The 27,741-nt window shown below is 40.5% G+C and overlaps 1 protein-coding gene across 4 annotated transcripts; it reads right to left on the reverse strand.

The window, feature by feature from the left end:
- lhpp (phospholysine phosphohistidine inorganic pyrophosphate phosphatase) lies at positions 1-27,661 on the reverse strand. Of its 4 annotated transcripts, none has more exons than XM_028567021.1 (7): positions 27,286-27,660; positions 26,759-26,946; positions 25,654-25,807; positions 25,482-25,545; positions 25,305-25,397; positions 23,121-23,212; positions 1-1,105 (listed from the first exon to the last, which is right to left on the reverse strand). In XM_028567021.1, exons 1-7 carry the CDS (start codon positions 27,414-27,416, stop codon positions 1,012-1,014), a joined length of 816 nt encoding a protein of 271 aa, XP_028422822.1. In that variant the 5' UTR covers positions 27,417-27,660; the 3' UTR covers positions 1-1,011. The 4 variants fall into 4 exon arrangements, 3 of the variants coding, with proteins under 3 accessions (XP_028422822.1, XP_028422824.1, XP_028422823.1); XM_028567022.1 differs by lacking the exon at positions 1-1,105 and adding an exon at positions 11,513-11,553 and having other exon boundaries at positions 27,286-27,661; XR_003691257.1 differs by lacking the exon at positions 1-1,105 and adding an exon at positions 23,510-23,642 and having other exon boundaries at positions 27,286-27,661.
- Between the last annotated feature and the right edge of the window lie 80 nt (positions 27,662-27,741).

Consider the following 27,741-nt stretch of genomic DNA (forward strand, 5'->3'; position numbering starts at 1 on the left):
TCTATAAAAACATGGATACAATTTTATTAAGGACAGGCCGTGCCTCCATAAAATGAAAGTGGATACAAATTACTCATACATACAAGGAAAATGGGGGGTGTTTAACATAAGGAGACAGCTTCTTCTTCATTTCATTGTGAAGGTAGCTGACTGTGGGATGAAAGGCATGACAACCTTCCCATCGGTTAATGTGGTTAACACACTAGCACATACACAGAGGTGCGTGCAGAAAGAAGCAAAACTGTCACACAGCCAATTTCGATTTACACTTCTCTCAAGTAAGTATGACACAGTGCAGATTAGGTCTGAGATGTATAGTAACAAAGTAGAACTACTTCATATATATGTTTAAGCCAGATCCAAGGCTACGTTTTCCCCAAGTGCTTTGAGACGTTCTGTGACTTTAGGGAGAATTTAGAGAGACAAATGTTTTTAACAGCTAGTAAAAATTGCTTTATTTTAATAATACTTGCATTATTGACTACTCCCTGCCGGTATATTAAGGTTGTGCATTTTTTGTGTAAAGGGAGTGAGCAACAACAATAATTGCACATTTATCAATGTATGTTAAAATACACTACAGCTGCATTTCAATTGTGCAAAGCCAGTATGACTAGAAACTGTCTGGCAGCTGGTTACAAGCACATTTGTGTCAAATTGAAGTATCTTATCTATGCCATCCATGTACTGGCAAATGCACAGTGCAGCCCTAAAGTGTTCAGCTTATCTCTTGTAGACTTAAGTAATAGTTCTGCAAATTCAATTCTAGTTTATTTCATGCTACGTGGAGCATCAGATGGATGTTTCCCATATTTGACAGTTCAATGAGTTTTGACAGTTAGAGGATATAAAGTATTTGGATGGTATTTTAGTTTTGTACTGCTTTGACATGCTACTTAAAATACCTCAATGCAGTAAACCCTTCCTACTGGATATGAAAACACTGCTGGGCACCAGCCTTTATCAGCCGGGGTCACAGTAAGTGGTGGGTTCCAGTGTCCTGCCTTGTACTCAGTTCCTCTGATTGAGGATCATGTCCACAGCCTGAGCCAGATTGTCCACAGTGCCGTCAGCCATCACCGTTGAGTGCCTCTCGTCACTGGGCCTGAGGGAGGAGAGGCAAAAGTACATGCTTGAGGACACGCAGCACGGGAAGAAACAGGAACAAACACACAAAGGCTCGGTAAACAACAGTTTGATGCTATCAGCCACATCGACAAAACTGAATGTACAAAGCTTGAAAATAAACCAAGCAGAATTACTCTACAGGCTGTCTTGTTTAAGCTTGAGGGGAAGGGTTTGGTATTATAAAGGGTTTATGTCCTCTCAGAGTGATCATAAGAGCGTATTCATTAACAACAATAACATATCTTTGCGCTTAAGGTTGCTGTCTAGCTGCTTGCCAAAAGCCCCTGTAGGGTTACGCATGTTTTTTGTCTTATCACCAGCTGTCACACTGTGTTCCAGACTTTTTTAATTTATCTACAGGATACTAAAACCGACCAACTGGGGACTTGAACGAGAAAATGCTTATTCCAAAAATACCCAGTTTCTTAAAATGAAACCAAGAAAATAATTTGGAGACTGAGGCCAGTGCTTTCCAACCTGGGGGTGGGACCGACAGTTGGAAGATACTGTTAATGTAAAAGGTTGTAACAGAGAGACAAACATATTTCTGCTACGCAAAATGAAAATGAAAATGAAAATAAATAAATAAAAAAACTACAGTGATGGATGCATATATGGCTGTTTAATCAGCTGGTAGGGGTAAAGTGATCCATTTGGTGTGGCACCAGGCCCAGGCCGGCATGTAGGACCTTTCTTCTCCACATCACATCAAAAGATGGCGACGCCCCCTTCATTCATCTGCAGGACTGCCCAGGACTCATTTAAGTGGTGCCTATAGATTTCCCCCCCGCCCCCGCCTCCGGGCTGCCTCGGCCAGGCTCTGTGTGTTGCCTCTGTTCCCAAGTCACGGGTTGGAGCTCCAGATGGGGAGGCTTTGTCTGGCCCTGGGTGTACGGCACACACCACTATTAATCCTGCCCTCTGAGAGCTTGCAGAGGGACCATGGCAAATATTTGTGAGCCGCCCAAGTCAGAAAGAAGAGGCCAGTGGTGGGGGGTGAGGAGAGGTGTTGAATACTGAAGCCACAGTGAATACGGGGAAGCGGTGCCATGTGTTTATGTATGTCTATCAGCCACTAGCGCTTGGGTTATGTGAGCTGGGTTGCTAATGGTCCGGGTGTTATGTCTCCTGTGCTGTATTTCTCCCACACCCTTTTTTGCCCGAGGACTGATTGAGTTCACACACGCACGTACAGGCACGAACACACAAGCGAGTTAGTCACATGGCTCTTATGTTTCAAGCAGTGAAGCCAACAGCACACGTCTTTCCAACCTGATGCTCCCATGGCCTGCGCCTTTTAGATATGCATGGGGGTGTGTGTGTGTGTGTATGTATTCATTTAGCTGCTTTCCTACCATCACCATGAATAATGAAGGAGTAACCAGGTCAATGTGACCATGCAAAATTCAGCACAATGCAGCTAGTGTTACAGATGAGGTAATGTGCTGCTCGCTGCGTGTCCTTTAGGTCGATGCAATATCAATACACACTATGAGACAGGTTTGGTCCCTGAGCCGACAGACACTGCACAGCCTTCACCTAACGGGGAGGTCAGCTATTAGGTGGGAAGCAGCCAAGAGTTTAGTTCAACACAGCTGCTGCCATGCCGAGAGACCAAAAAAACTTCACCAGAATGTTAGTAAGTGATCACAAGGTTTGGATTTTTTTTTTTGGTCGGACTAAACAAACAATTCGAAGACTTTAACTTTGGATCTGGGAACCGGCAAAGGACACTCTTCACTATTTCTTCACATTTTATACACTAAATTAATCGATTAGAAATAACGACGTTGGTGAAAATAATCATTGAGTGAAGCCCTTACCTTTGGTTCTCTACCACTGTCACCTATCAAATCAGTCAACAAGTAATCTGAATTATTATTCCATGTGCTTAAAAAAAAAAAAAAACTGGCAATACTGTACACCTGTGATCCCCTACAGCAGCTATGACATGACAGTTGATTTAACAGTTTGGGAAATGGGTATTGTGTATATGCTGCTCAGGCAATATATGATTATAGCGGCTTAGAGTGTCTTTTGGGTAGAAATATAACATGATACATGGCTCTATAAAAACATGGATACAATTTTATTAAGGACAGGCCGTGCCTCCATAAAATGAAAGTGGATACAAATTACTCATACATACTTGTGCATGAAAGTCAGCTGTGCGTCAAAGAGAGAGATGAGGTATGATACATTAATAAAGGAAAATGGGGGGTGTTTAACATAAGGAGACAGCTTCTTCTTCATTTCATTGTGAAGGTAGCTGACTGTGGGATGAAAGGCATGACAACCTTCCCATCGGTTAATGTGGTTAACACACTAGCACATACACAGAGGTGCATGCAGAAAGAAGCAAAACTGTCACACAGCCAATTTCGATTTACACTTCTCTCAAGTAAGTATGACACAGTGCAGATAAGGTCTGAGATGTATAGTAACAAAGTAGAACTACTTCACTACTGTACCTAAGTACTAAAAGGCAATATCTGTACTCTACTGGAGTATTATTTTTTCCTCCTAATTTACTTGAGTACATATTTTCGATGAGTATTATACTTTACTCCGAAAAACATTTTTTATGTAATGCATCGTTACTCGTTACAACCAATTTACTCGCAATTTTGACCAATCACCGCAACTTTTCCGCAAATTTGACCAATAACTGGAGTTTCCCGTGACTTCAACCAATCCCAGCAGTAGGGCTGGGTATAGTTCAGAATCTTTCAATCCGGTGCCAATTTCGATACCTCAGTTTCGATACAGATTCCTAACGATACTTTTTTCGATACCATATGTTTTAAAATCCATTTCAACATCAACAAAAATCCATTAAACACAAAGCTTTTATTTTCCACCTTAATTTTGAATACATTTTGGTAATCATTTTGGTAAAACTGCTCACTCAGAGTAACATTAATAAAAGTGCCTTGCAAGCTCAGCCTGTCAGTCAGTCATCAGGGCAGAGAAACCACCGTTGTGGCTGCTTGTAAGAGGAAGTGTAACGTCAACAGCACCGTGACCGCTTTCGGCTCGCCATTAATATCATATCGCAGCAAACGTTGTCTGCGTGAAGTTTTAAAAAACTGTAACCACACTTGAAACCAACCGTGACTCTCTGTGACTTCAACATAACTACAGACAGTTTACTCCATCCGCACCTCTCCGTGTGTGTGTGTGTGTGTGTGTGTGTGTGTGTGTGTGTGTGTGTGTGTGTGTGTGTGTGTGTGTGTGTGTGTGTGTGTGTGTGTGTGTGTGTGTGTGTGTGTGTGCGCGCGCGCGCGCGCCGGTCGGAGCTCCGCTCTGTGTCAATATGCAGAGAGGACAGATAAGCTTGCGCTTAGACGCTTTTGGAACCGAAATTTGGCACCGAAAGATAAAGAATTTTTCGATACTCATAGGATTTTTTTCGATACCATAAAAGTATCGACGTTCGGTACTCAGCCCTACCCAGCAGTCCCACGTGCCATACTTTGTATCAGTATGTGACTCTGAGAGCCAATGACCAAGCAGGAGTGAATTAATTTCCTTGTTTCTGACATGAAGACAAGACGTGTGCGACTCAAACATCTCACATTTACCAACAAAACGTACAGCACACAACATTTCAGATCGTCCTGCCAATCTGTATACATTTTAACCTCAATGTACGCTGTGACATTTCTTTCACTATAAAGTCGCTGCTGTTTCAATCCTGTCGGCTCTCAGCAGCACACACACACACACACACACACACACACACACACACACACACACACACACACACACACACACGAGACGTACAGGGTGACCTAAATTGAGCACAGCTACGCTCGTTATTGTAAGTGCAATGATAAGTTAAAGTCCAATAAGTACTTTATCAAACCGTATGAATGTGTGGCCCAGGCCAGGTTAGGAAATTAACAATGTAAAGATCAACAAGCCACTGACACATATGTTAAAAATTGATTAATTCAATAAATAATTTTTTTTTTGGTCTTAAATCCACCAGCCATTTTCATATTATACCAACATTTGCAGCATCCTGAGCCTTTTTGGTAATGTTACTAGGAAAACTCAGCCCAGAGTAATTTTATTCTCCCCAAAACAAATTTCCTTTTTATTTTTAAAGTATACAAAAAAATTTGAAATCATATAAACAATATGATATTCAAACTTTTTACTGCTTTCTTTAATAACTACATAACACAATACTTGTACTTTTACTTTTCAGTACTTGAGTATTACATTTTAAAATAAACTACTTGCATACTTAAGTACAAAAAATGTTGAATACTTTAGTATTTCCACTTAAGTGTGGTGCTTGAAGAGGTCTTCAACTTCTACTTAAGTCACTTTTTTGATAGAGCACTTGTACTTTTACTCAAGTCTGGGTCTCTAGTACTTTATACATGTCTGGATAATGTATACATGAGGGCAGAGATGAAAAGTTCAACCGAAGCAAACAGTGCATGACACAGAGCGATGCTTTGTTGCACATAGAGCAACAGAAAACCTCAACACAGAAATGTCTTAAACTTTATAGCTTTGAAATAACTTTGAATGCCTGCTGTTGACATTGTAAATCATGTACTGGGTGTAGACAACACTGCAAACTCCTCATGGAAAGTTAATGAAACTCTGAAGTAACTTAAAATGACAATTCAATGGTGATGATAAAAGAGGTTTGTGAGATTTTAAAGTTATAAGTAGCTCAAAAGTCCCAAATTGCAGGTGCATTATTTAAAATACCCAAGTGTTTTATATGTAAAAGGAAACTGTTGAAAATCACCAATTAATTAATCAACCAAAAAAGATGAACAGGAATAACAAGTGGAAGATAACAAGGATACGACACTGACAAATGCAGGGGGGCATGCAACTAAGTTGTCATGATGTTTTTTCCTCTGCCAGAAATGAATAAAAAATGTAACACCACAAGTTTTTTGTAATGTGTGCCGTCACCTGGCTATGCATTGAGGAATTAACATTTATCAGAGCTACGACAACGCTGAGAGGAAGAGTTAGCCTGCCAGCAAGAGACGGAAAAACACTCGAGCCAGTTCACTGTGTAGAAGTATGCCTTGCCGAAGTATTTTTTTCATACCACACTAGTGAAGGAAACCATCAGCCAAAACAGTGCCTTCTCTCAAACTAAAGCAGATTATATAACCATAACCCAAATGAGAACACAACCTGACGATAACTATAGCCTTTATGTTAAGCCAAGCCTTGTGGGTGAGATACAATACTAACACAAGACAAAGCTTTCTCCCCTCAACCTGAGGGGGAAGACAATGTGTGTAGCTGCATGCATTTTCTGCTGTTCGGTGGCGTTGCAGGAGTCTTGGCCTTGAGGGTAAGAATGTGATCACAGCTTGACTGGCTCCGTTATAAACAAAAGGTCACAGGAGATTTTGATGGCGTATCAGAAGGAGTGGAAGAGAAAAAGAAGACGACTGCAGCCAGTTGAGATGTTCCAGCCTGGTTTTATCATTATCCACTTCAGCTTTTCCTCTCTTTTGTCTTCTACCTGATTTTTACAGAACCGCTACAAGACACAAGATAAGTCCCTTGAAATAATACAGCTGCAACCTCTTATGAAAAAACAGCCCAACTGAACTTGGGAAACCACCATGTTATGTGCATATTATGGCAACAGAGGTGACAGATGCTAAGCCGGTGTCTCTACATCCTCCGAGTTTGTGGCCATGCAGCAGCAGTTATCTCTTTACACTACCGAGGGCTGTATAATGTTGAGTCATGATCAGCAAACAGCTGCGGTATGGTTTCACACGTTACACAGCTTAACGGTTCTTTCCAATCAAGCAGGACACAAAGGGGTTTCCCTGTTTGCAGCATAAAGAGGCACTTTTTTCCATCCCGTATCTCTCTGAAAATCTCCTGTGAGTACTAGTGATGAGTGTGTGTGTGTGTGTGTGTGTGTGTGTGTGAGTGAGAGAAAGAGAGAGACAGAAGAGAGAGAGAGTATCCTGAACTGTCAAAACCACCCACTGGAAAGTTTCTGTCCTTCCCAACCACAAACCTATTTGGGGCTAACGAACAGGACGTAAACCATTAACCTTTGCTTTCTGTCTCTCAGAGACACTAAAAGCACTATGCTAGTGTTTTTGCATCTACTTAACTGCAATACTGTATACATTATAGATCATATTATTATATTATTATTACATTAATACACATTACATTGCTGTTGTGTAGTATTAGATTTTCTGAATTTTTGGTACTGCCTTTCGAGCAGCCATTCATTTCCATATATGAAAATCAAGTAACAAAGTCTTGAAGCATCCTCTTGATCAGTGGTTCCCAAGCTTTTCGGTCAGATAGACCCTAGTCTCGCATATCCAGACCTTCCTCCACAGCGCTGCGGAGAAATGTCTGGTTAGTCCACACAGAACTCCGGGATAGGAGAAAAACGTGCTCTGGTTTATGGGCATTTCTTTAAACCAATCACAATCATCTTGGGTGGCGCTAAGCACCGGACACAATAATGGTGCCACTGCAAAATAGCCTCGAGAAGGAACTTGTTTAGGTGGAACATGTATGTTCAAAAGTTGTTTTAGTCATGCAACAGACAAGTCCGATTGGACAGATAGTCTAGTTAGCTGTCTGGATTTACCCTACAGAGATCGGAGGAGCAGTTAACCCTAGTCAATCGTCAATATGGACTAGATGGACCATCACTTGCAACATGTTTATGTGTTACAACTGACTCAGAGCGATCTTACGGTCTATTGTAAATTGACCAAAGATCAGTATCATAAAATTTGTAATCTATTTGGCTATTCATTTTTCCTCCTTAACAAAAATATGTGGATGCATATTTTAATCATCATTTTTGTTTTGTTTAGTTGAGCTTTCCACATACCTCCAGGAAAATGCAGAAGTACACCCTTGTTGGGAATCACTGCGCTAGATGTGTAATCCATCAGTCTGTCTTATTTTTCTGTCACATTTCCATTATTGTTGTGGTAATTCAGTACAGGGAAGAAAAGTCTGAAATGCAATAATACCATGGAACCAAAATGTCACCTTATGAGAAAAATAAATGCAGGTTTAACATTGACTGAGATGGATTACACAACTCAAGCAAGTTTCAAGATTGTGCTGATAGATGTGCATGTAAAACATGAATACAAACCAGTGGCTGGCTGGAAGGTATGAAAAATGCATTGAACAATCTGAAACAGTTTAATGATTTGCAAAATTGTTAGTTTTATGTAAAGGAAACAGAGTTTGTAGTAAACATGCAAAATTACCGGTGTGGTCCTTTTTGCACTGATCTCTATAGGTTGAAAGGTATAAGTCTGTTGAACTTTTGATCACACCCAACATCACATCTAGGTGTGGTCTGTGGTGTACACCCAACTTTGATGAATATCACAAGGTGTGAAATGAACATGTAATTACCGTGTTATTATGGAACCCACGCAACTTCTAGGCAAGACCCGCCCTTCAATAGCATTCACACATTACTATTGGCCAGGCGTCCATGCTTACGCAAGGTAACGTAACCCGATTTGTTCAGGTCCTATCCCCTGACCAATCGGCTATCCTAACCTTAACCACTCAAGGTTAACCCCAACCGACTGAGCTACTTCGTAGGGCGGGACTTGCCTAGAAGTTACGTGGGATCCATAATAACACATAATTACCACTAGCTGGCAACGCTAGGGGTGGGGGACGATACAGCATAGTATTGTGATATTTTCCGTGGTGATACTGTACTAATACATGGACGCCAAGTATCGATCTTTTATTATATAAATTGCACATGAGAATTTAACTTTTTGGTACTAGAATAATAAAATATATTTTTTTTAGCCCACTCTCATTTTGCAGCAATACAATTGAAGTGAGATGAATAGGAACATAATTTGAAGTTGTAAAAAAAGGTAATAAATTGCAATATATCTCAGAATATCGCAATATGTTTAAAAATCACAATAATATTGTATTATGACATATGTATCATGATAATATGGTATTGTGGGGCCTCTGGTGATTCCCACCGCTAGGAAACGCTAGCAAGATTATTTGCCTGGGTACATTAATCTTTTAATATAGATTTTAATATATATAGATAACTAAACAAGTTTAAGGCATCCCTGCTTTGTTTGTTCGGGGAATGATTGTAAAGCTTTACAAAGAACATGTTTACGGCATTTACACTCTCTAATTTTTTCTCCTATCCAGGAGTGTCTGCTCCTGTTGCCAGACCTTTCTCTGTAGCACTGTGGAAATAGATCTGGCGATGCAAGACTTCATTTTGGGTAATGCAGGTGACATGGAATGCAAAAGACAATGGCCGTTTCTCAATACCAAGAATGCAAAGTACGGACTTGTGTTCTTGGGTAGAACGTTCTTGCTGGTTGTTCTTGGAAGAATAAACTTGCAAGTTCACAAGCACAGAAAACGCTGTTAACAGTTTGAGACGATGCGTTCTTCCTGTTATTGCTCAACACCCCCAGCACAGAGGCTACCTGCAAGGCTCCAAAATAACAGCTAGATATAAAAACCACAACAATATAACCACTTTGTATTAGAACAATCTCCGGACAAGAAAACCTCATAATGTTACAACTATTTCAATAATATTGAAAAATAAAACTAATTGAGCTTTAATTTTATTGTTTACGGTTTAGCTCAAACACCCTTTACTTATTCAAAAGAGTGGAATGCGATCCCTATTATTAGTGTATAAGTTTAAGTCAGTTTAAATAAAAAAAAAAAAAAAAATAGGCATATGCACTGGTGTGTCCTATGTGTTCCTATTAGTATTATGTGGAATTATCATTTCTATATTATTGTTGTGCACTGTATATGCCCAGGGAGATGGAAATTAGAAATTCAAATTATAAAGGTTGGTGTCTCCCCTTTAGTCTACATAACATGTCATAGCATGTTACCAATTTGTGTACAACTGTTCATTTATCATACAGACTGAAACTCAACTTCTAATAAATCAGAAAACAAATACACCAAAAATATGAACTAAATACATAATATAATGTAGGCTATAGCCTATGGCATAATTTAAACAAGTCTCCCGAAAAGAAACGGGTATATCTCATAGACTAATAATATAGTCTATCTATGGTATATCTCTCCTCTGCCTGCTGCGCTGCGCTGTGCGTGCGTGCGTGCGCTTGTTGAGTTTAACTCCAAAAAGGCAGTTAACACAGGTTCCCGTTAATCTTATGATGGACATGTGTTGTGATATTTAAACAAACGATCCGTCAACGGCGAAATAAAAGCCTCTTATTTACGGAACCGGTCTAAAAGGCCTCCGGGGTCCTACAGCGGGGTGCTAGTGGCCCCGGCAGGCGCAAGCTGGCGGCCGCGTCAATTTATGGAGCTCCGAAAACTTCGGAGCAAATTGTCAATTCGGCAAAGATTTTCGCAAGACTGCCTATATTCGAAATCTAAACCTTTCATTTCTCGTCTAAAATGTTCTCAGAAGTGAATTTAGTGATGAATAAGATGGCGAAAATTGTTAAAATTGTCCCGTTTTCGGGCTGTCTACGTACTGGAAATCCAACTCATCAAGAATACATCCGGGAATTTTAACTGTTCTTGGCAAAATGGGAACTTGTGATTGGGACAGTACTTTGGCAACACGAGATGACGTTTCACAGGGACACAACAACACAAGTCAATAGAAGAACACATATTGGGAAACGCCCATAATCTCTGGTTCTGCCGCATTGATTTTGATTTTATTTTTTAAAGTATATATCATGAGTCCCACAATGTTATAGATGTGCAACGCTAAATCCGTGGACTAGTTTAGGAAATTAGGAAGCGATGCAGCAGTAACGTTGTAACCTGACTCCGCCAGATGGATTGCTTCGCATTTGCTCGGCATATCCATCTGGGAACTTTCCGTTGGAGAACTTTTGGGAAGGGGCGGAAATACTGGTTAGCTGATTGGATGAACCATCTGTTTATCACCTATGTTGGTGATAGACGGGCCAAATCAACCAATCAGATCCATGAAGCGTATGAAAATACAACCACAAGCCCGCCCCTGCAGGCAAAGCATAGCTCGTTAGCTCAGCATGCAAGCAACATGTCGGTAAAGGAGATTTGCCGTTTGTTAGGAATAAAAGGCACCATTTCAGGTTCCCGGACCATACTCCAAAAGAACGATCCAAGAGAAAAAAAGCATTAGCGAGCGGCTAACAGAATTAGGGCTAACGCTGTCTGAAAATACTGGTTAGCTGATTAGATAAACCATCTGTCTATCACCACCTAACCCACCTCAAAACCAACGCTGATTGGTCCGGTCGTTTGGCCAATGGCTCCTAATTTTCTCTACCTCAAGATGCCAGACTGATCTGCGAGTGGAAAACTGGAGCTCGCAAGATCAGGACGGTCTCACGAGGCTAGTAACGTTGTGGACGGCTAGCAGAAACAAACCTTCAGCAGAAATGGAGAAAGAAAAGGGCCTTTTGAATGGCAGGTTAATATATAAAAACTTCTACATTCCCTTCTACTTAGTGGGATCAAAACAGGGCAAAACAAAAAATAAATGAAAACAAACCATAAATAAAGTGTGCAAGTAACAGTGGGGAGTGTAACATAGAACTAGAACTCAGCATGCATGCATACATGCATGCATGCGTGCATGCATACATAGGTTTTGTGAGCCTTCATTTTCCCACATATGAGGTTAAACACAATGACATTGTTACATTACATTATTACATATGGTGGACCCATGTACTTGTACAATGTGTCTGTTGCTGTAATGCACAAGGTCTATTATTTTGTGTTGAGCTGCTTAAAAAAAAAATGGGATGTTTAGTTAACGTTTACAAGTGTAAAGTGGGACACTACATTGTGTTAGTATTACCAAGTAATGTTACATTCAATATGCCTATCTGTTGTTGCTTGATGGGCTTGAGTTTGCCATATTGTGCTTTCAGCATATTTTTTGAGCATACAGTACCATTGAGGTTATTCTGGAGAATATTGTACATTCAAAACTTGAAAGTACATTTAGAACAGATAAAAGATTTGCTCAATATGCAGAGCTTCATGTGACCCATATCTAACCACACTCTTTTCATCAGCATGTTATTAGCAGTGCCGCTGATGACTTGCTGAGCCTTTGTGTGTGTGTGTGTGTGTGTGTGTGTGTGTGTGTGTGTGTGTGTGTGTGTGTGTGTGTGTGTGTGTGTGTGTATATACCTACAGTATATCTCACTGTGTAGGAGTCTGAGACTGCTAGCGGTGAGGGACAGCTGAGTCACCTGCTTCTGGTACAGAAAATGCAAACACACATGTGCAACACCGCACGCACGCACGCACGCACGCACGCACGCACGCACGCACGCACGCACGCACGCACGCCATCCATTAGGAGAAAAAATGGCTCCATCAGAAACCAGGCAAGGGCCCAAGTCCCCCCAGCCAAGCTGCTTGTCTATTGGTAACTGCAAGAGGGATTGGATCCCCATTGAAACGACTAAGGGCCTGTGTTCATGTATTTAAGAGGCAGTGCTATGTTTCAGCCTGCCATCTGTGGGCTTTAGCTCTCCGATTCTCTCTCACTCCTTTTCTTTCTATCTCTCTCACGGGTGGAAAAGTACCGTTGAGAGGCTCAGTGGCCGAGGCCCGGCCAGCTCCTTTGTCTCGCCGTGGGAGTCTGGTCTCACTGTGAAAAAAGCTCAGGTTAATTATTAATATCTCATTGACTTATAACGGACGGCAGGCTTTAGAGGAGCCTGCAGGCAGGGGAAGCTGTCACCCTGGGGTGGTGAGAGATGGTAGGCCAGCCTTGGGCACCCACTCAAATCTGTACTCAGTATGTGGTGCCCTGTTATGTTCTGATCACATGTCTATCTCATCCAAACAGAAGGTTCAAAATGCAACTTGAATGAATGAGAAAACAAGAGGTTGTCGATTTAGCTGGGGACGAGTCTCACTTCACCCTTCCTACTCTCATTTTAGCTTGGTTGTACTGTTGTGCACATATTGATCTCTAGGTGACATGTGATCATGGTGAACTAAAATGACCTTTTCTCTGTTACCTCATGGGTTTGAAAGGTGTTGTAGCTTGCTCCATTGCAAATGCAAGCAGCTTTGATCAACCTGGGTCCACAGGAGTTACAATGGATTTCAACGTTGACCCAGTTATTAAAGTTTTGCCTTTGCTATCACAAGCAGCTGTTTATCTTTGCACACAATTATGTTTAACATTGTTTGCGATGAAAGTGAAAGGCTAATCATGCTAGCAACAAATCAAATGGCTAAATATGGCTGTATATGAAACCCGTTCTTCAGCTAAATATAACTGTGTTTAGTCATACTAGGCTAGATGTAACTAGAAATGTCTGTGTTTATATTTGGCTAAACACAGTAGAGAAGTAGATTAATCTGCAGTGGTGGTTTGAGAAGTTTCTATGGACATTTTGGACTCTTTTGCCATGAGTCTTGGTCATTCACCATTGAAATCCATTGCAACTGTTGTGAATCCAAGTTGATGACAGATGCGGTCCTCTGTGAGCAAGCAAGCCTACAGGCAGTGAAGGTCTCAAAACTCATGTTTCCACTGGAATATTCTATTAAAAGCATAGAAATGTGAATGTAAATGTTCGGAACGGAGAAATAAAGGCAAACAAGACAAAGCAGTGTTGGATCTCAAGCCAAGAATAGAGTGCTGGCTGAATGAGGAAATCCTTCCCAGAATTGATTGTGTTTACATTCCTCACAAAGTTGCCGATTCCGATCCATGGGATGAAAGCATAGATTAGACTAAAGTTAATAGACTGTATGAAATTATGTTAAATGCTGCCATTAAACACAAAACCAATGTAATCCAGCCTAAATGTTCAAAGTAAAGAGAATTTAAGAAAACTTTCTTAAATATGCATATGCACTTAAGTTTATTCATTGTGAAAAGTGGAATTGCTGAAGCAGTCCAATAGGTGTTGAAAAGAGCAACCCGCCCACCACTCGGAAACAAGAATGGATGAGGTGGGAGCGTGCAGCTAGGAAAGAGATCCAACCAACCAACAAAACCCAGCTTCCATGTGTTATCTGTTAAAAAGGAGGGACATCCAGCAGTGAAAATGGAAACCTTATGCAACATGTATTTTCCTATTTCACCATGTAAACATCCTGACAAAGGCCCTGCTGCTGACTGATAAAGAGATGCAGGAAACAGTGAGAGGCTGGTCAGTAATTAGTGGACAGGACTGAAATGAGTTCATGGATTCATATACATAGATGAGCATGTATACTGTTTATATAGTCTCTGTTGCTTTGGGCCTACAGTGTTTTACCTTGGAAACAGCAACAACAAACCTAAACACTGTTGACACTGTTCACCACAGAACAAACGAAACCCAACGGGTCACCGTGCTCTTGATTTCAGTTCCTCTGATGATCCGGGGGGGGACCTGGAAACAAAAGAGGGTCCCTGCAGATTCTGCTTCAGTTCAAAGGCCATATTCTGCACATAGTATGATTCACTGGATTAGAAGGGTCTCTGTGGTGGGGCAGAGGCAAACTGACCTCAATGACACATTCTGAAATGCTATAGCTGTCAAGTTGACAAGCTTTTAAGCTCAGTACACCCTCAGCAGAGAAGAGTGAAATGAGATAACTTCACTTCCTTCCCACACAGACAAAACTAATGTGCTAAAAAGCAGTTGACAGGACAGGGTGTGGGACTGTGCTGTTGTACTAGACAATATAAAAATGCTTGCACACTCTTCTCTAGAGAAAAACAGTTCACAAAAGGTCAAGACAGAGCAAAATTACAGAGAAAGTGCAACTCAAGCATAACTTGCTCAGACATGATCGCACATTAAATCCAGTTCTAAAGAACTGGATTGTGGAGGTGTGCTCCAAAAAGAGAATTAAAGGCTTTATCACAGGTGAAAAGAAATGTCATAATCATCTAGGTGATGCATAGAAACAAGGCCTTGAAATATGATTAAGTCACAAACGTTACAATGATCACTCCCTGTCCGATGGGTACACACTTGAAACCACGTACATTATCATAGCCACATAGGCTATGGGACACCAGTGGATGACTGAAAGATAAGCTAGGCTGAAATACAGTATGTACCTGAGAGCCATCCCAGGGGCTGCGCTCAGTTTATAAAAGGAGATTAAGCTGCAACCACAGCCACACACAGTCCCCCTGCCAAGGTTCAGTGTCACAGATCTGCAAAGGACAAAGCCAATCCATAAACCTAACACTGCTGGGCTGCGTTCAGTCTAATGTTTGTTCAATTCACAGGATAGGAGATCTAAAAGGCAGTTTATGTCATAGGGGGAGAGCATCACCTTTCTGTCTACACACATAGTGCAGTGAAATGGTCACACTTTTCCATAAACACTGTCAACTGTCAATCTTTCAACCTGTATATTTATTTAGGGTGGAGAATTGTTAACACTTTTGCATTAAGCGCCCTGTGTACACACGTACACACACACGTACACACACACACACGTACGTACACACACACACACGTACGTACACACACACACACGTACGTACACACACACACGTACGTACACACACACACACACCTAACGTTAGCTTTCTTATCTTGTTTGCACTAACACTAAAACAAAGAAAGCAGAAACTGGAAAAAAAGATAAAAACAGACCTTGTACCAGCTATTTAAAAAAAATAATAGATAATATAAAGAAAAAGAAAATCACATTTTTATTGCATGTATTAAAAGATTTAAATGCAGCATATCTGCAATATTTTCCAGGTTTTAACATTAAAAACCGCCAGAACAAGCTCATGTTCAGATCTTGTGTAGTAGTTTGATTTTTAGATGTTATGTTAAAGCAACAATGCATAGTACATCTTGCTAGAATGACATTCAAATTATTGAATGCAAATTATTGACGTACAAGTTAGAGCTTGTTGCCACTTGAGATGTGAGACTAAACCTATTTTGACACAATATTGTGATTGCGATTCAAGATTTACTAAAAAGTCCTGACCACTATATTACTGTATATTAAGCGGATAGCGAAGATCTTTCCACTGTGAGAGCTGTAAGTCGCTCTTATAATCCGGTTGCTCAGGCTGATGGGTCATTTGCTTTCCTAATGAGCAGACCTTCCTTCTATTCGCTGCACTGATAATGGCTTTATTTGCATGACTTCATTATGGGGAGCAAGGGAAATCTACTCGGGATATCCCCACTAACAGGCTGTGTGCCACTCACCCAGTTAGCTCAGTCTGGGTTGCTGGGAGGGGGGGGACTTGGCCCATGCTAGACACTGGTGACTGATTCATCTGGACCTGACCTAAACTAGATTTTTACAGTTTATTGCTGTCAGGAAGTCTGTATTATGGCATCAAACCACATCCTTTTGACTATTATTCCACAAACTCAGACCTGCTTGTTCTGAATACTATGATTACAGGAGTAGCAGTTACAGTGATAGCTAGGACTATTTGCATACCAACCATCTGGTGAGAACTGTGTGTTCTAACTGATGTTAATGTGCACAATACTGCATGTGTGCATACATGCGTGTTTTTGCATTAGTACAACAGCTTCATTGATAAGATGTGTGCTAACCACTGTACTGTAGTTAATGTTACAGAGTTCACACACACAGCAGTCATAATTCACTTTTCATCAGTCTAGGTTTGTTGTCAGACTCAGCTGTGCTTTAAGCTGAATGCTAACACGATCATGCTTACATTTGCCTAACATTCCCATTGTATCGTCCCAACAACCAGAGGTCTAGCCAGCCTCCTAGTTGTAAGTTTCAGTCAGAGATATCAGGAAATTTCTGACAGCTACATCTCTCCGTTAGAGTGTGTCAACAAACCATGAGCAAAATGGCTGCAAATATAACCATTGCTGACAATGACATTTGAAGAAAATTAAAAATTAACCCTAATTTAGCAGTCTATTTAGCTAATTAAAAAAAGAGCTATTGTTTGTTTATCTTTGGTTTCACTTCTTAATGAGCACTAACATGATATCAAATAGCTAATTTAGGTTTTTCCTACATTCATCTGGTGGGACTACAGGGATAGCAATGGTGGGTCCAACTCTAGCTCACCCAGCGACCCATGGCCCTTCGCTGTGTGTCATCCCTTCTCGCCATCTCCCCACTTTTTACTTTATCTACCTGTACTATCTAAAAAAAAAAAATAACCCCCCAAAAAAATCTTTAAAGAAAAAGAAAGAAAAAAACATAGCAATGGACTTATTTTGCAATGATGCACGAAAGCTCCAAGTGGGAATAACATAGCAACAACGTACAGCATTAAACTAACCCTGGTAAGTTGCCTTGTTCTCTAACATTCTAATGTTACTTACAGCACAAAAAAAAAAAAAAAAAAAAAAAAAAAATACTGAAGGAAAACTAATCTGCATGGTAATAAAAGGGCGAACCCCCGCCCCCCACAATGTTTGTTTCCGGTTGCGTCCCTCAGTGACTGTCGCAGACAGCAAGGGCACGAACCAGGGTGCGGTTTTGGTACCACCAGGGATTAGTTCTCTCTGGAGATGTTCAATTTGGCTCGGCCTGCTTGGAAAACAGTTTCCCAGCACTCACATTAGGAGTTGAGCGTTGGCCACAGGGAGAGGTTTACCATGTAAACCTTTTTGAAGATGGTTGCTGCTGTGTGAAAATGTTTGCTGTGCACTCTCTGCCAGATTCCAACGGGAATCCAGTGACGGCTTCCTCTAACTCACTGGCCCTCATTCAAAATACCTATTAATACTATGTTAGTATCTGACACTCACTACACGGTTTTCTCGGCTGCAGAATTACAAATGTCAATACTGAGGGTGAGTGAAATCAAAAGCCTGAAATTGAACTTCTTTGATTATGACAGCTACACGGAGAAACAGACAGCGTGCCTAGGCCTAAAGGTTCAGAAACTCGTCAACTAGCAGCACCAATTAAACTGGTTTACAAATAGTGCATGAAGGAAATAGCATGGTGTGAACGTGCTTTTATGCAGCTTCAAAGCACTTCAAGATAAGAGAACAGAAACAAGAACACAGGACCAGTCGAGGCCACAGGCCGCATGAGATGACTATTTAAAAGTGTGAGCCACAGGACAGCGTAAAGGACAGCATCCTTGTAAGCTGACTGCTCTTCCAGTGTCATAACAGTTTGACCATTAAGATGGAGAAATACAGCTGCTGTTAGCTGTGTTAGGCAACATATTCGACATATGCGATGATATGCCACTGTTGTGTTTACAAAAATAATCTTTAAAAAAAAAATAAAGGATAGCAATGGACGTACTGTATTTTGCAATGATGTGCGAAAGCTCCCAAGTGGGAATTACACAGCAACAACATGGCATGAAAGCAGCATTAAACTAACCCTGGCAATTTGGCTTGTTCTCTGCCAAACATGCTCATATTAGCTGGTGTAAGTGCTCAAAATGGTCAACAATATAAATGAGAAAACATCTGTTTGAAGATTAGGCAAACAAGACTAAAAACCTGACTAAGCATTTGGTACTGATTTTCAATATGTGACTGTTTTAGATGCCCTGTGGTATGGACAGAACTCTGTATTTAGGTACATAGATTTGATTTGCAGCTTAAACGTTTTGACTACCATTCAACACATAACTACGGAGCTGAAACTGAGCAGCGGTTGGACTAAAGCGCAGTGCTGGCGGATTGTTCCCATGCAGCTGATCAACATCAGCAGTCAGATCTCCATACTCCCAATTTCCAACCACTTTTTGGTGTAGGCCCCTCTTTGCAAACCTGTTCTACATTAAAGAGCTGTAGGTCCTCTGGCTCCCCTGAGGGAAGTGCACTGACTTTCGCTCATTATTTAAGAACAAGGGAAAGTTGATTGCAAGCAGAACACTCCCCATTTTTTTTTTTACAATTACCCCTATATTACACCTATAGTCTAAGAGACAGAGATTGCTGGTGGGCACTGTAATATCACTTTACTTTGCCCCCTGCATGACAGGAAAAAGTACAGTGAGCAGTTACATGTGTAACCCTAGGATAACATGCATTAAATTTACTTCAACCTGGCATCCTTAAATATTATGCATTTTTCCCTTTTTCTAACAGAATTAAGACCGATTTCACAAAAGGTGAACGCACACTATGTACCATCTGACTTGACCAAGTATCTCAAATCATCTATTTTAATAAGATAGCAGATAAGCAGATAGTGAAAACATACAAAGAAGTTTCAGATCTAAATTAGGTTTAAAAGAATGTATGCAGTTCTTGCTGAGTAACACTATGTCCAGTCAAAAGCTTTTTAAAATAAGTGGATATGATTAGATTTGTCTGCGATTTGTATCTTTTCCCCTTCCTGTCTTGTCACCAGGCCTGGGGTATTTGAAGCAGTCTTTTTTTCCCCAAGTCTGGTGGGAACTGGAGGCCTGCGCAGCATCTGGTTGACTTGGAAACAGCTGTGTTTTCACAGATCTGACTGAGGGTTTATAGCTGCTCCCAGCAAGCCTAGGTTCACTGGGCCCGTTTGGCTAAATAACGTTAAATCTCACGTCTGCTGCTCACTCACAGTCCCATGGAAAGAGTGTTACTGTCACTGTTTCTCTTCTTGTTCTCAGGAAATGTATACAGTATAGTCTAATAAGTCTGGTGAAAGATCTGGGATATTATGATGTGTCTATGTTAAAGGAGTAAATTACAGCTGACTTTAGAGCCATAAATTCTAAATTGATGCATACATTTTAGTTCCTGTTACTGGCTGTGTTTCAGAGGCAAAATACAAGTGTTCTGTTAATACTGACACACAAACTGACCAAAAATAGACAAAAAAATGGACCAAGTGATGATATAACTTCAACACCTTGAATCCAGGCCTGAAAATGAAATTTTGGGCTTGATTAACACTACAGTGTACACTGTATCATTTTCTAATAACTTTCCGTTTGCCTGCGTATGCACGTGTTTCGCCACATAAACTCCATTCACCAATCAGTCCATAAATCTCGACCGCCACAGCTGAAACCCAACACGTCGTGTAACGCAATACAGATTCCACATATGTTCCTCAGCAGGAAACAACCCCTTATTTCAACCAGTTGCTCTCTCCTCCCAAAAAAAAAAAAAAAAAAAAACACTGGATGAGCAGAGATATCATTTAATCTGCTTTATCCTGTGTTTAGTTGAGTATATCAGACATTGTTCAGAGTGTTAGCACACTGGAGCTGAACTGAGCTGCTGGTAGAAGATTGTGAAGTCACATAAACCACATGGATTCTGCCCAGAAAAAGTTCAGTCTCCTACAGTATACTTATGGCGCTTTTCCAATACATAGTACCTGCTTGACTCGCCTTGACTCTTCTCGCCTTTTATGGTTTTCCATTACAAAAAAAGTACCTGGTACCTGCCAGGTACTTTTTTTTAGCACCACCTCAGTCGAGGTTCCAAGCGAACTGAGGCGATACCAAAAGGTGACGTGAAAGCGACAGAGGGGGGGGGGGGTGGGGTGGTGTCCTGAACAAACCCAACCATCCATTTTTAAATAGTGTGTTTTTTTTGCTGCTGCCTCCAGCTTCATTTGAAACAAAATTTGTCTTCTGGCTGTGGCAACAACAACACACCTTTGACATTCTGTGTGTGTGTCGCGTTAGGTCACGGCAGTTTACTGCGGCAGCACTATGATGACCAGCCACGCTGAGGCGGTAATAAAATCTGCAATCGAAAACGGACGCACAGTGCGTCGAGTCGAGGCGAGTAGAGTCGAGTCGAGCAGGTACCACGTAATGGAGAAACGGCATTAAACACTGCCTACTGTTGGCTGCTGAACTCACATACAGACACAGATATGTAGGTTACACACGCGCATGCACGTACATGCCAGCAACATACACAAAAGACATTAAAAGGTGAAACACACACTCACATGATGCCGACATACACACACAAAAATAACTCTGCACAGACAGAGGACAGGTTTTACAGTGAGTGACCGTGCTCTTAGTACAGGATTAGACCTGACTGATGATCAAGCTGATTACTCAGCGTTCCTGCATGCCAGTTTGCAGCAGTGGAGCAGGTCATCAATGCAAAGCAGGGTGCTCCTTTGACTAATCGGTGATTTGTAGCCAAACAAAATGGTAACACTGTCATGGGAGAGCAGGGGTGCATTTATTTTGTTCTGTTCGGTTCTTTTAAGAACTGGTCTGCTCCATGACGTTACCAGACTAGCTCTGCTGACTGGCACTTTCTTCAAGTTCCACGAGTTCGGTCAGAACTTGGAAACACTTTCTTAAAATCAACTCAATAGTACCGTTCGGACAATTTAGAAATCTGGTTTTAAACCTGCAAACTTCTACTTGCTAACGGCTTTACATAATTGTATTTTCTTTTGCATCCCTATTATCCTAACGTAGTTATCAAATCATTTTCCAATTCTGAATGTTTTATTGTCTTTCTATATTTTTTATGATTGTACTTTCTGTTCGTATTGTTAAAGACAGACATTTAGTTGTAATATTGAAGAGTATTTTCATAATTCTCGTATTGATACTTTTACTTAATTAAAGGATCTGAATACTTCCACTACTGCTTCACGATAATTGGGGAAAAATAAAAGCTATGAAAAAAAAGGTTCTTAGAACCAGCACTGCAGGTGTAAAACATAAAAGGTTCAGAATTCCCCTCCTATTTCCATAAATATTTCTTAATTACACTTACAAAACCTAGAGCTAAGGTAGTATTACATTCCGAAAAAAAAACCATTAAAAACACCAGTTACTGCATGACTTTGAACCTACATTATAATGTACAGCATATATGTAATGTAATGTGTAGTTCCATAACTCCTACTCCCAGTCACTTTTCTCTTTCCGTCAAGCCATTAAGTACCACATATAGCTTCTAAAATAATCAACCATATGTTTCTGTAATTACACCATAAGAAAGGAGCCACAGTAAACTCCAGATTTGGGATCATAAATCCTTCGGCGACTATGACCTTGCAGGCGAGTCGCATTCAACATGTGGAGAGAATAATATTTTGGGGGGATTCTCAATCAAATAAACAAATCTGGAGGACTGGAGAATGAGGTGGTTGTTATGGAGGAAAGTGATTTACAATGGTATGAAGGTGCCCTCTTCTGGCAAACATTTGAATAGATTTTTTTATTCAGATTTACCATATGGTCAGACTTGTTTCAAAATATATAGAAAATGTGGAAAAGTTTTAAAGATGCATTTCTTATGTTACTTAGATACTTTCCTTTAAAAAAGCTAAAGCTTTTCTAAAAACAAATATTTAAAATGTGCCTATGCAGTATGATTTATGTGTTTTTATGTTACCTAGTAAGAAAGTAATTTATTTTTTATCTTCAGGCATAAAAGCCCAGATTAAGCCAGTGAACAAGCCGTGTATCTCAGGGGGGCACCCACTGACATAGATAGTTTGACTAACCAATAGAGGCGCCAATTGCCCAGCGGTGTCCAATAAGATGTCATCTTTAAGTGTGCTAGACTGCGTCGAGGAAACCATAATTGACTATTAAGAGCTTTCGTGTTTTCAGGAGATCCCTAGTCTGGATCAACAAAAGTACATTTCCAGTATAATTGCCTGACATCTGTCGCATGCAGATGTCTGTGCGCTTCTGCTCTCTGTGTGTTGCCGTTCTTAAACTCCCTTTGCTTCGGGAAACAACAACAAACTTTAAGCTAGCAAGCTACATGCTAAAAAATTGCAAGTTTTGAAGACAATTTGGACCGTGCAATAAGGCAGGCCTGCTTGGTTCTTGCAGGGAATGATTGTAAAGATAGACAATGAATACAAAGACACCAAGAATATGTTTACAGCATTTACCATCCAACATTGCTATGGGATTGCTATGGACAAAGTACACACAGCTATACACTGGTAGGAGCAAATGATGTTTGACCATGTATCCAGCGGTTATTATTTTTTCCTCCTATGCTAGAATGTATGTGGTGTAGCCAGACCTACACAGTGCTGTGGAGATAGGTCTGGCAATGCGAGACTAGGACATCACTGACCTGTATTTCCCAGTCCTGACTTGTACGCCTTTCATTCCACAGTGTTGCGCCCCACCCACATCATTCACCAGATCATCCCCAATCATCAGTGACTGCAAGAGAGGAGGAGATGGAAAAAGAAAGGAGGACATTAGAAATTAGTTCAGGATTTTTTTTTCGTTGCAGGTGGAGTTACAAAAATGTAAAATAAGAACGGACTTATCTGCCTATTTGCAGTCTAATACCATGGCAACATCACTTGTAAATGTGTTATTATAAGCTAATGGATGCATAGGACATAAACCCTTGATTGCTGAAGGGGTTGAGGTTTAAAACATTTGGATATACTCACTGTATCTTTATTTCATCAAGAGTACCAGTACACATCTCATTTTGTTCCTGCTTCCTACCTAATCATCAGCACTTGGCAGATCCATTTCAGCCTCCCCTCCGGTTTCCTCGTGTTTATTTTTTAGACGTCATAGCTATCCTCTTCGCTGACCAGGTGTGTGTTGTTACACAAACATGAGTTTGCACCATTGCCTATTAGAGTGAAAAATGTGATTTCTGAAATGAACTGTAAACAATTGACTTCTCTAACTGAGGTCCAGCAGGTTGTTCTCTCCGATAGGAATACAACTTCTGATTTTGGTAATTCCTTCTAAAAGGAATAATTATAGTTAGTTTTATTTATGAAAGCCTGTGTAAGTAACAGAAGGCGGTGAAAAGAGCAGCAGATGTAACTGTGGATATATGTGGATATATAAGTGAAAGACAAGAAATCCCAAGAAAAGAGCAAGGCTTAGGCTGAGATAAACCCAGCTTTCTCAGTGTGCCAACTGCCAGGTCCAAAAATAGATAAGCTTAGAAAGATTGCAGCACATTCTTTATACTTGGGATACACTGCGATGAGCAGATACCAGGGATAGACATTAAACACATGTTCAGACACTGGTTGATTTAAAAAAAAAAGAGTGACAATGCAAGAGTGTACAACTGAACAGGCAGCACCTTGGCTTTGCTCTGTGATAGGTTCCAGCATGAGTCTTCCTCTTCCTGTTGCCGGTAGCTAAATATATTAAGTTAACAATTAGGTGTGTTGAGGTAATTAGTTTATTGTGTAACAGGTATGATGCTTAAAAAGGAAGTGTTTGGAGCGTTAACAGCTCAGGACTGATGTGTATATATACTGATGAGGGAAAACACATCAACAGGTGGCTGCTGTGAATGGGGTGCAAACCAGGTGCAAAACGAATAAACATCTTAAACAGTAAAGGCCTTAAGCATAATCTGCCCAACATACTGGACAGTAGGGCCGGGGGGAAAAAAAATCGATACAGCATAGTATCTTGATATTTTCTGTGGCAATACTGTATCGAGTTAACAGAGACGCCAAGTATCAATCTTTTATAATATATATGTGTTGGTCAGTTTGTCTGCTTGACAATCCTATTTTGCAGCAATAAAATTGAAGTGAGGTAAACAAACAGAGAAATTGATCTTTTTAGATAAAACGGGTGTCGACAAAGTTTCCTTTTGGAGACATAATTTGAAATTGGGAAAAATTTGAGAGATAAATAGATAGATAGATAGATAGATAGATAGATAGATATAGATAATATAGAATATTGCACTGTGTTTAAAATCGCAATATCATATCATGACATAAGTATCGTGATGATATTGTATGGTGAGGCCTCTGGTGATTCCCACCCCTACTGGACAGTCAGTCAGTCTATGGGCAGAAATGTGGCCAACCAGCAGGATTTGTCAGCCTGATTAAAATCATTCAACTTCAATTTCTGGTTTGTATGTAGGGGAGAACTGTAAAAATATGAGTCACTAAACAAAATCTGTGTGCTTGGTTCACTGACACTTCTTAGGTCCCTAGGAAGTGTTATGTCATGTTGCTTCTCTTTCTCCTGAAAATATTAGATTTTCCATCTAAATGCACAATTGCAGATGCTCGCTGGTGCATATTTGCCTCAGAGGGGACTGCTGCGACATCCAAGTGTGGCAACATAAAGTGCACGCCATCTATGAAAACTGGCCATCCCAATCACTACTCCCTCAATAAGCGGAAACAAAACAGAATAAAAGCATAGAATAATCCCTGCAGCAAAGCTAAACATTTAACGGTTTGACCTAGATAAAAGCACTGAAGTAAGAGCCTGCATTATTATAGTACCCTCTGTTGTTACGTACCTCATGTGGTTGAAGCCCCATGTCATTGAGAACACTCTGGAAGAATGTTGGGGATGGCTTTCCAACTACTTCAGCCTTTAAATCACAGGCATACTGGGGAGAACAAAAAGTTAACAATAAGCAGTTGTTCACATGTACAGAACTGCTGTTGTGAATAAAATGATTAACCTACTGTACCTCCAGAGCCTTCATGTACACCCCGACATCCAGTTTCAAACCATCTGTCTCCTTGTAGTACCTCCTATGAAGAGAATAAAACCTCACAAATATTTTGTTTGACATTTTATTATTTTATATTGTGCTTATTACTTTAATAAAGCAATATAGTGATGATTATAGAGAGTCTTACCCTTGGCCCAAAGAGAACAGCATTGGATTCTCCAGTCCTATAAGGACACTGAATGCCTCGTTTAGGTTCTGGTAGGAAAATTGTTCAGCTGCGTCTCCTATCACCACACAGTTTGGGTTGGTCTTGTCAACACTGTCAAACTCAGGGAGAAGTCCTGCAGAAAAGTAAACATTAATACTTGTTTGGGTTGGGTCATTTAAAGGATAAATCTGGTGATATTTATATGTTCTTTTGGGCATTTTTAGGCCTTTATTTGACAGGACAGCTGAAGACATGAAAGGGGAGAGAAGGGGGAATGACATGCAGCAAAGGCCCGCAGGTCGGAGTCGAACCCGGGCCCGCTCTACCAACTGAGCTATCTGGGCGCCCATATTTATATGTTTTATACTGTCAGCAAATCCCATGAGAAGACCAAAATCAGCAAGTATAGCCAAAATCTGATGTAGTTTATCCTTCTGTGCCATAGATCTCTATTGTTGTCCAAAAACTATTAATACATCAATAAGCCACCACAATGCCTGATGTTTTATTACAGTTAGCATGGAAACTGTATAGTTTATTGAGTCTATCCCGCATACACAGTCCTGCTGCTGGAAATAATTATTGGTGCACCAAATTTACTTTAACTATGGTGCTGTTTAAAGAAAGGATTTAGATTTAATTAAACTATATATTTGTAAATTGTTTTTCCAAGATGTATGTCTTCAGTAAGAACCAATGGGCGTGTCTGGGAAAGTTGTTAGTATTAAGAGAGAAACTTAAGCATTGGGTTTTTTTTGAACAAAAACAAAAGCCTTATCCTTTAACACCACTTCTAAAGGAATTGTTTCTGTTAAAACAATGTGTTTACAGTTCTGCTGTGTCACACATTGTGCATGCTACATTTGAACAAAGTGTTTGCTTATTGGATTCTTGACAATACAAATGTAGGCTTTACAGCCATTTACTGTATGTGCATTCCTGGAACACGCCCAACTAACAAGAGCCCCGAAAACTCTGGTTTAAGTGGACAAAAGGTCATGCAAATTAACGTTTTTAGATGCACTATGTAGAAGGTCAGAAACTGAGAATAAATGTAATACGTCATGACAATTTAAAGCATTACCATCATACACCAGCAGGTGAGGCCGTAAAGCCCTCTCCTTCAGGACAGCTACGGCTGCAGGAGCAGGAGAGAAGACCTCAGACACGGAGATGTCAAAGCCCAGTCTTTGGAGCTTGGCTACAAACTTCTCTCTGGTGGCCTGGGTCTCATTGGTGCAGAAGCGCAGCTGCAGGTCAGATGCCTTCAGTCTTTGAAAGGGATGAGGGTTAGCTTGGCACAGCGCTTTGAGTAGTCGTCACGACTAGAAAAAGCGCTATATAAATACAGTCCATTTACATTTACGTAGATTGTTGCAACAGTGACACTGAGATTAAGACAGCTCTCACGTTTGTTTAAATATGCAGCATTGGTTTAATCATACACAGAGCCTTTGTGAGTCTTGCAAGGAACTGCTAGTACACGTTAGCAGCACAGTGAACCGTGTGCTTTACTCCATATAACGTTAGGTATGCTGAACATACAAGTAACGTTAGCTAAAAAATCTCTGACAATAACTAAAACAACTCGTTAGCTACATATTCACTCACTTTTTTACAGCTTCAATCGAACCAGGAATGGCAACCCCGTCGCCCTCCCCGCTCTCATATAAAACACCACACATGTCCAATATTACACCTTTCAAACTCTTCGAACAGCCTGGCCAGCCCGTGTCAGCCATGACGAAATTGTAGCCTCCAAGCGCATGCGCGCAAAGCGAAACACACACTTGCAAGGATTCAACTCATATCGTACATATTAATTTAAACTTATTTATAATACCAGAGCGAGCATCTTTTAAAAAATGCATAGTGAGTCACTGAAATGCTGCAGTGTTATAAGCTCACTTTTATAAATACTAGCAATTGCATCAACTGACAGAACACTGTGTCCTGGTCGCAGTCTCAATTCGTGATGATTGTGATCAGTAAAGCTTTTTTTAAGGCTGATGTTGATTGAATAATCAATGCAATCATTGGGAAAAGTTGCAACATGGAGGCGTGGCC

The sequence above is a fragment of the Perca flavescens genome, chromosome 21 (assembly GCF_004354835.1).
Source record: "Perca flavescens isolate YP-PL-M2 chromosome 21, PFLA_1.0, whole genome shotgun sequence".
In the NCBI taxonomy this organism is placed as follows: Eukaryota; Metazoa; Chordata; class Actinopteri; order Perciformes; family Percidae; genus Perca; species Perca flavescens.

Bases quoted from the DNA above. Each gene is read 5' to 3' on its own strand.
- lhpp (XM_028567021.1), bottom strand. From the start codon at position 27,416: ATGGCTGACACGGGCTGGCCAGGCTGTTCGAAGAGTTTGAAAGGTGTA. The intron at 25,808-26,758 runs GTAATGCTTTAA...ACTTTTCTGCAG, and splicing joins TCACCTGCTGGTGTATGATG to GACTTCTCCCTGAGTTTGAC. The intron at 23,213-25,304 runs GTACGTAACAAC...CCTCTCTTGCAG, and splicing joins TGGGGCTTCAACCACATGAG to TCACTGATGATTGGGGATGA.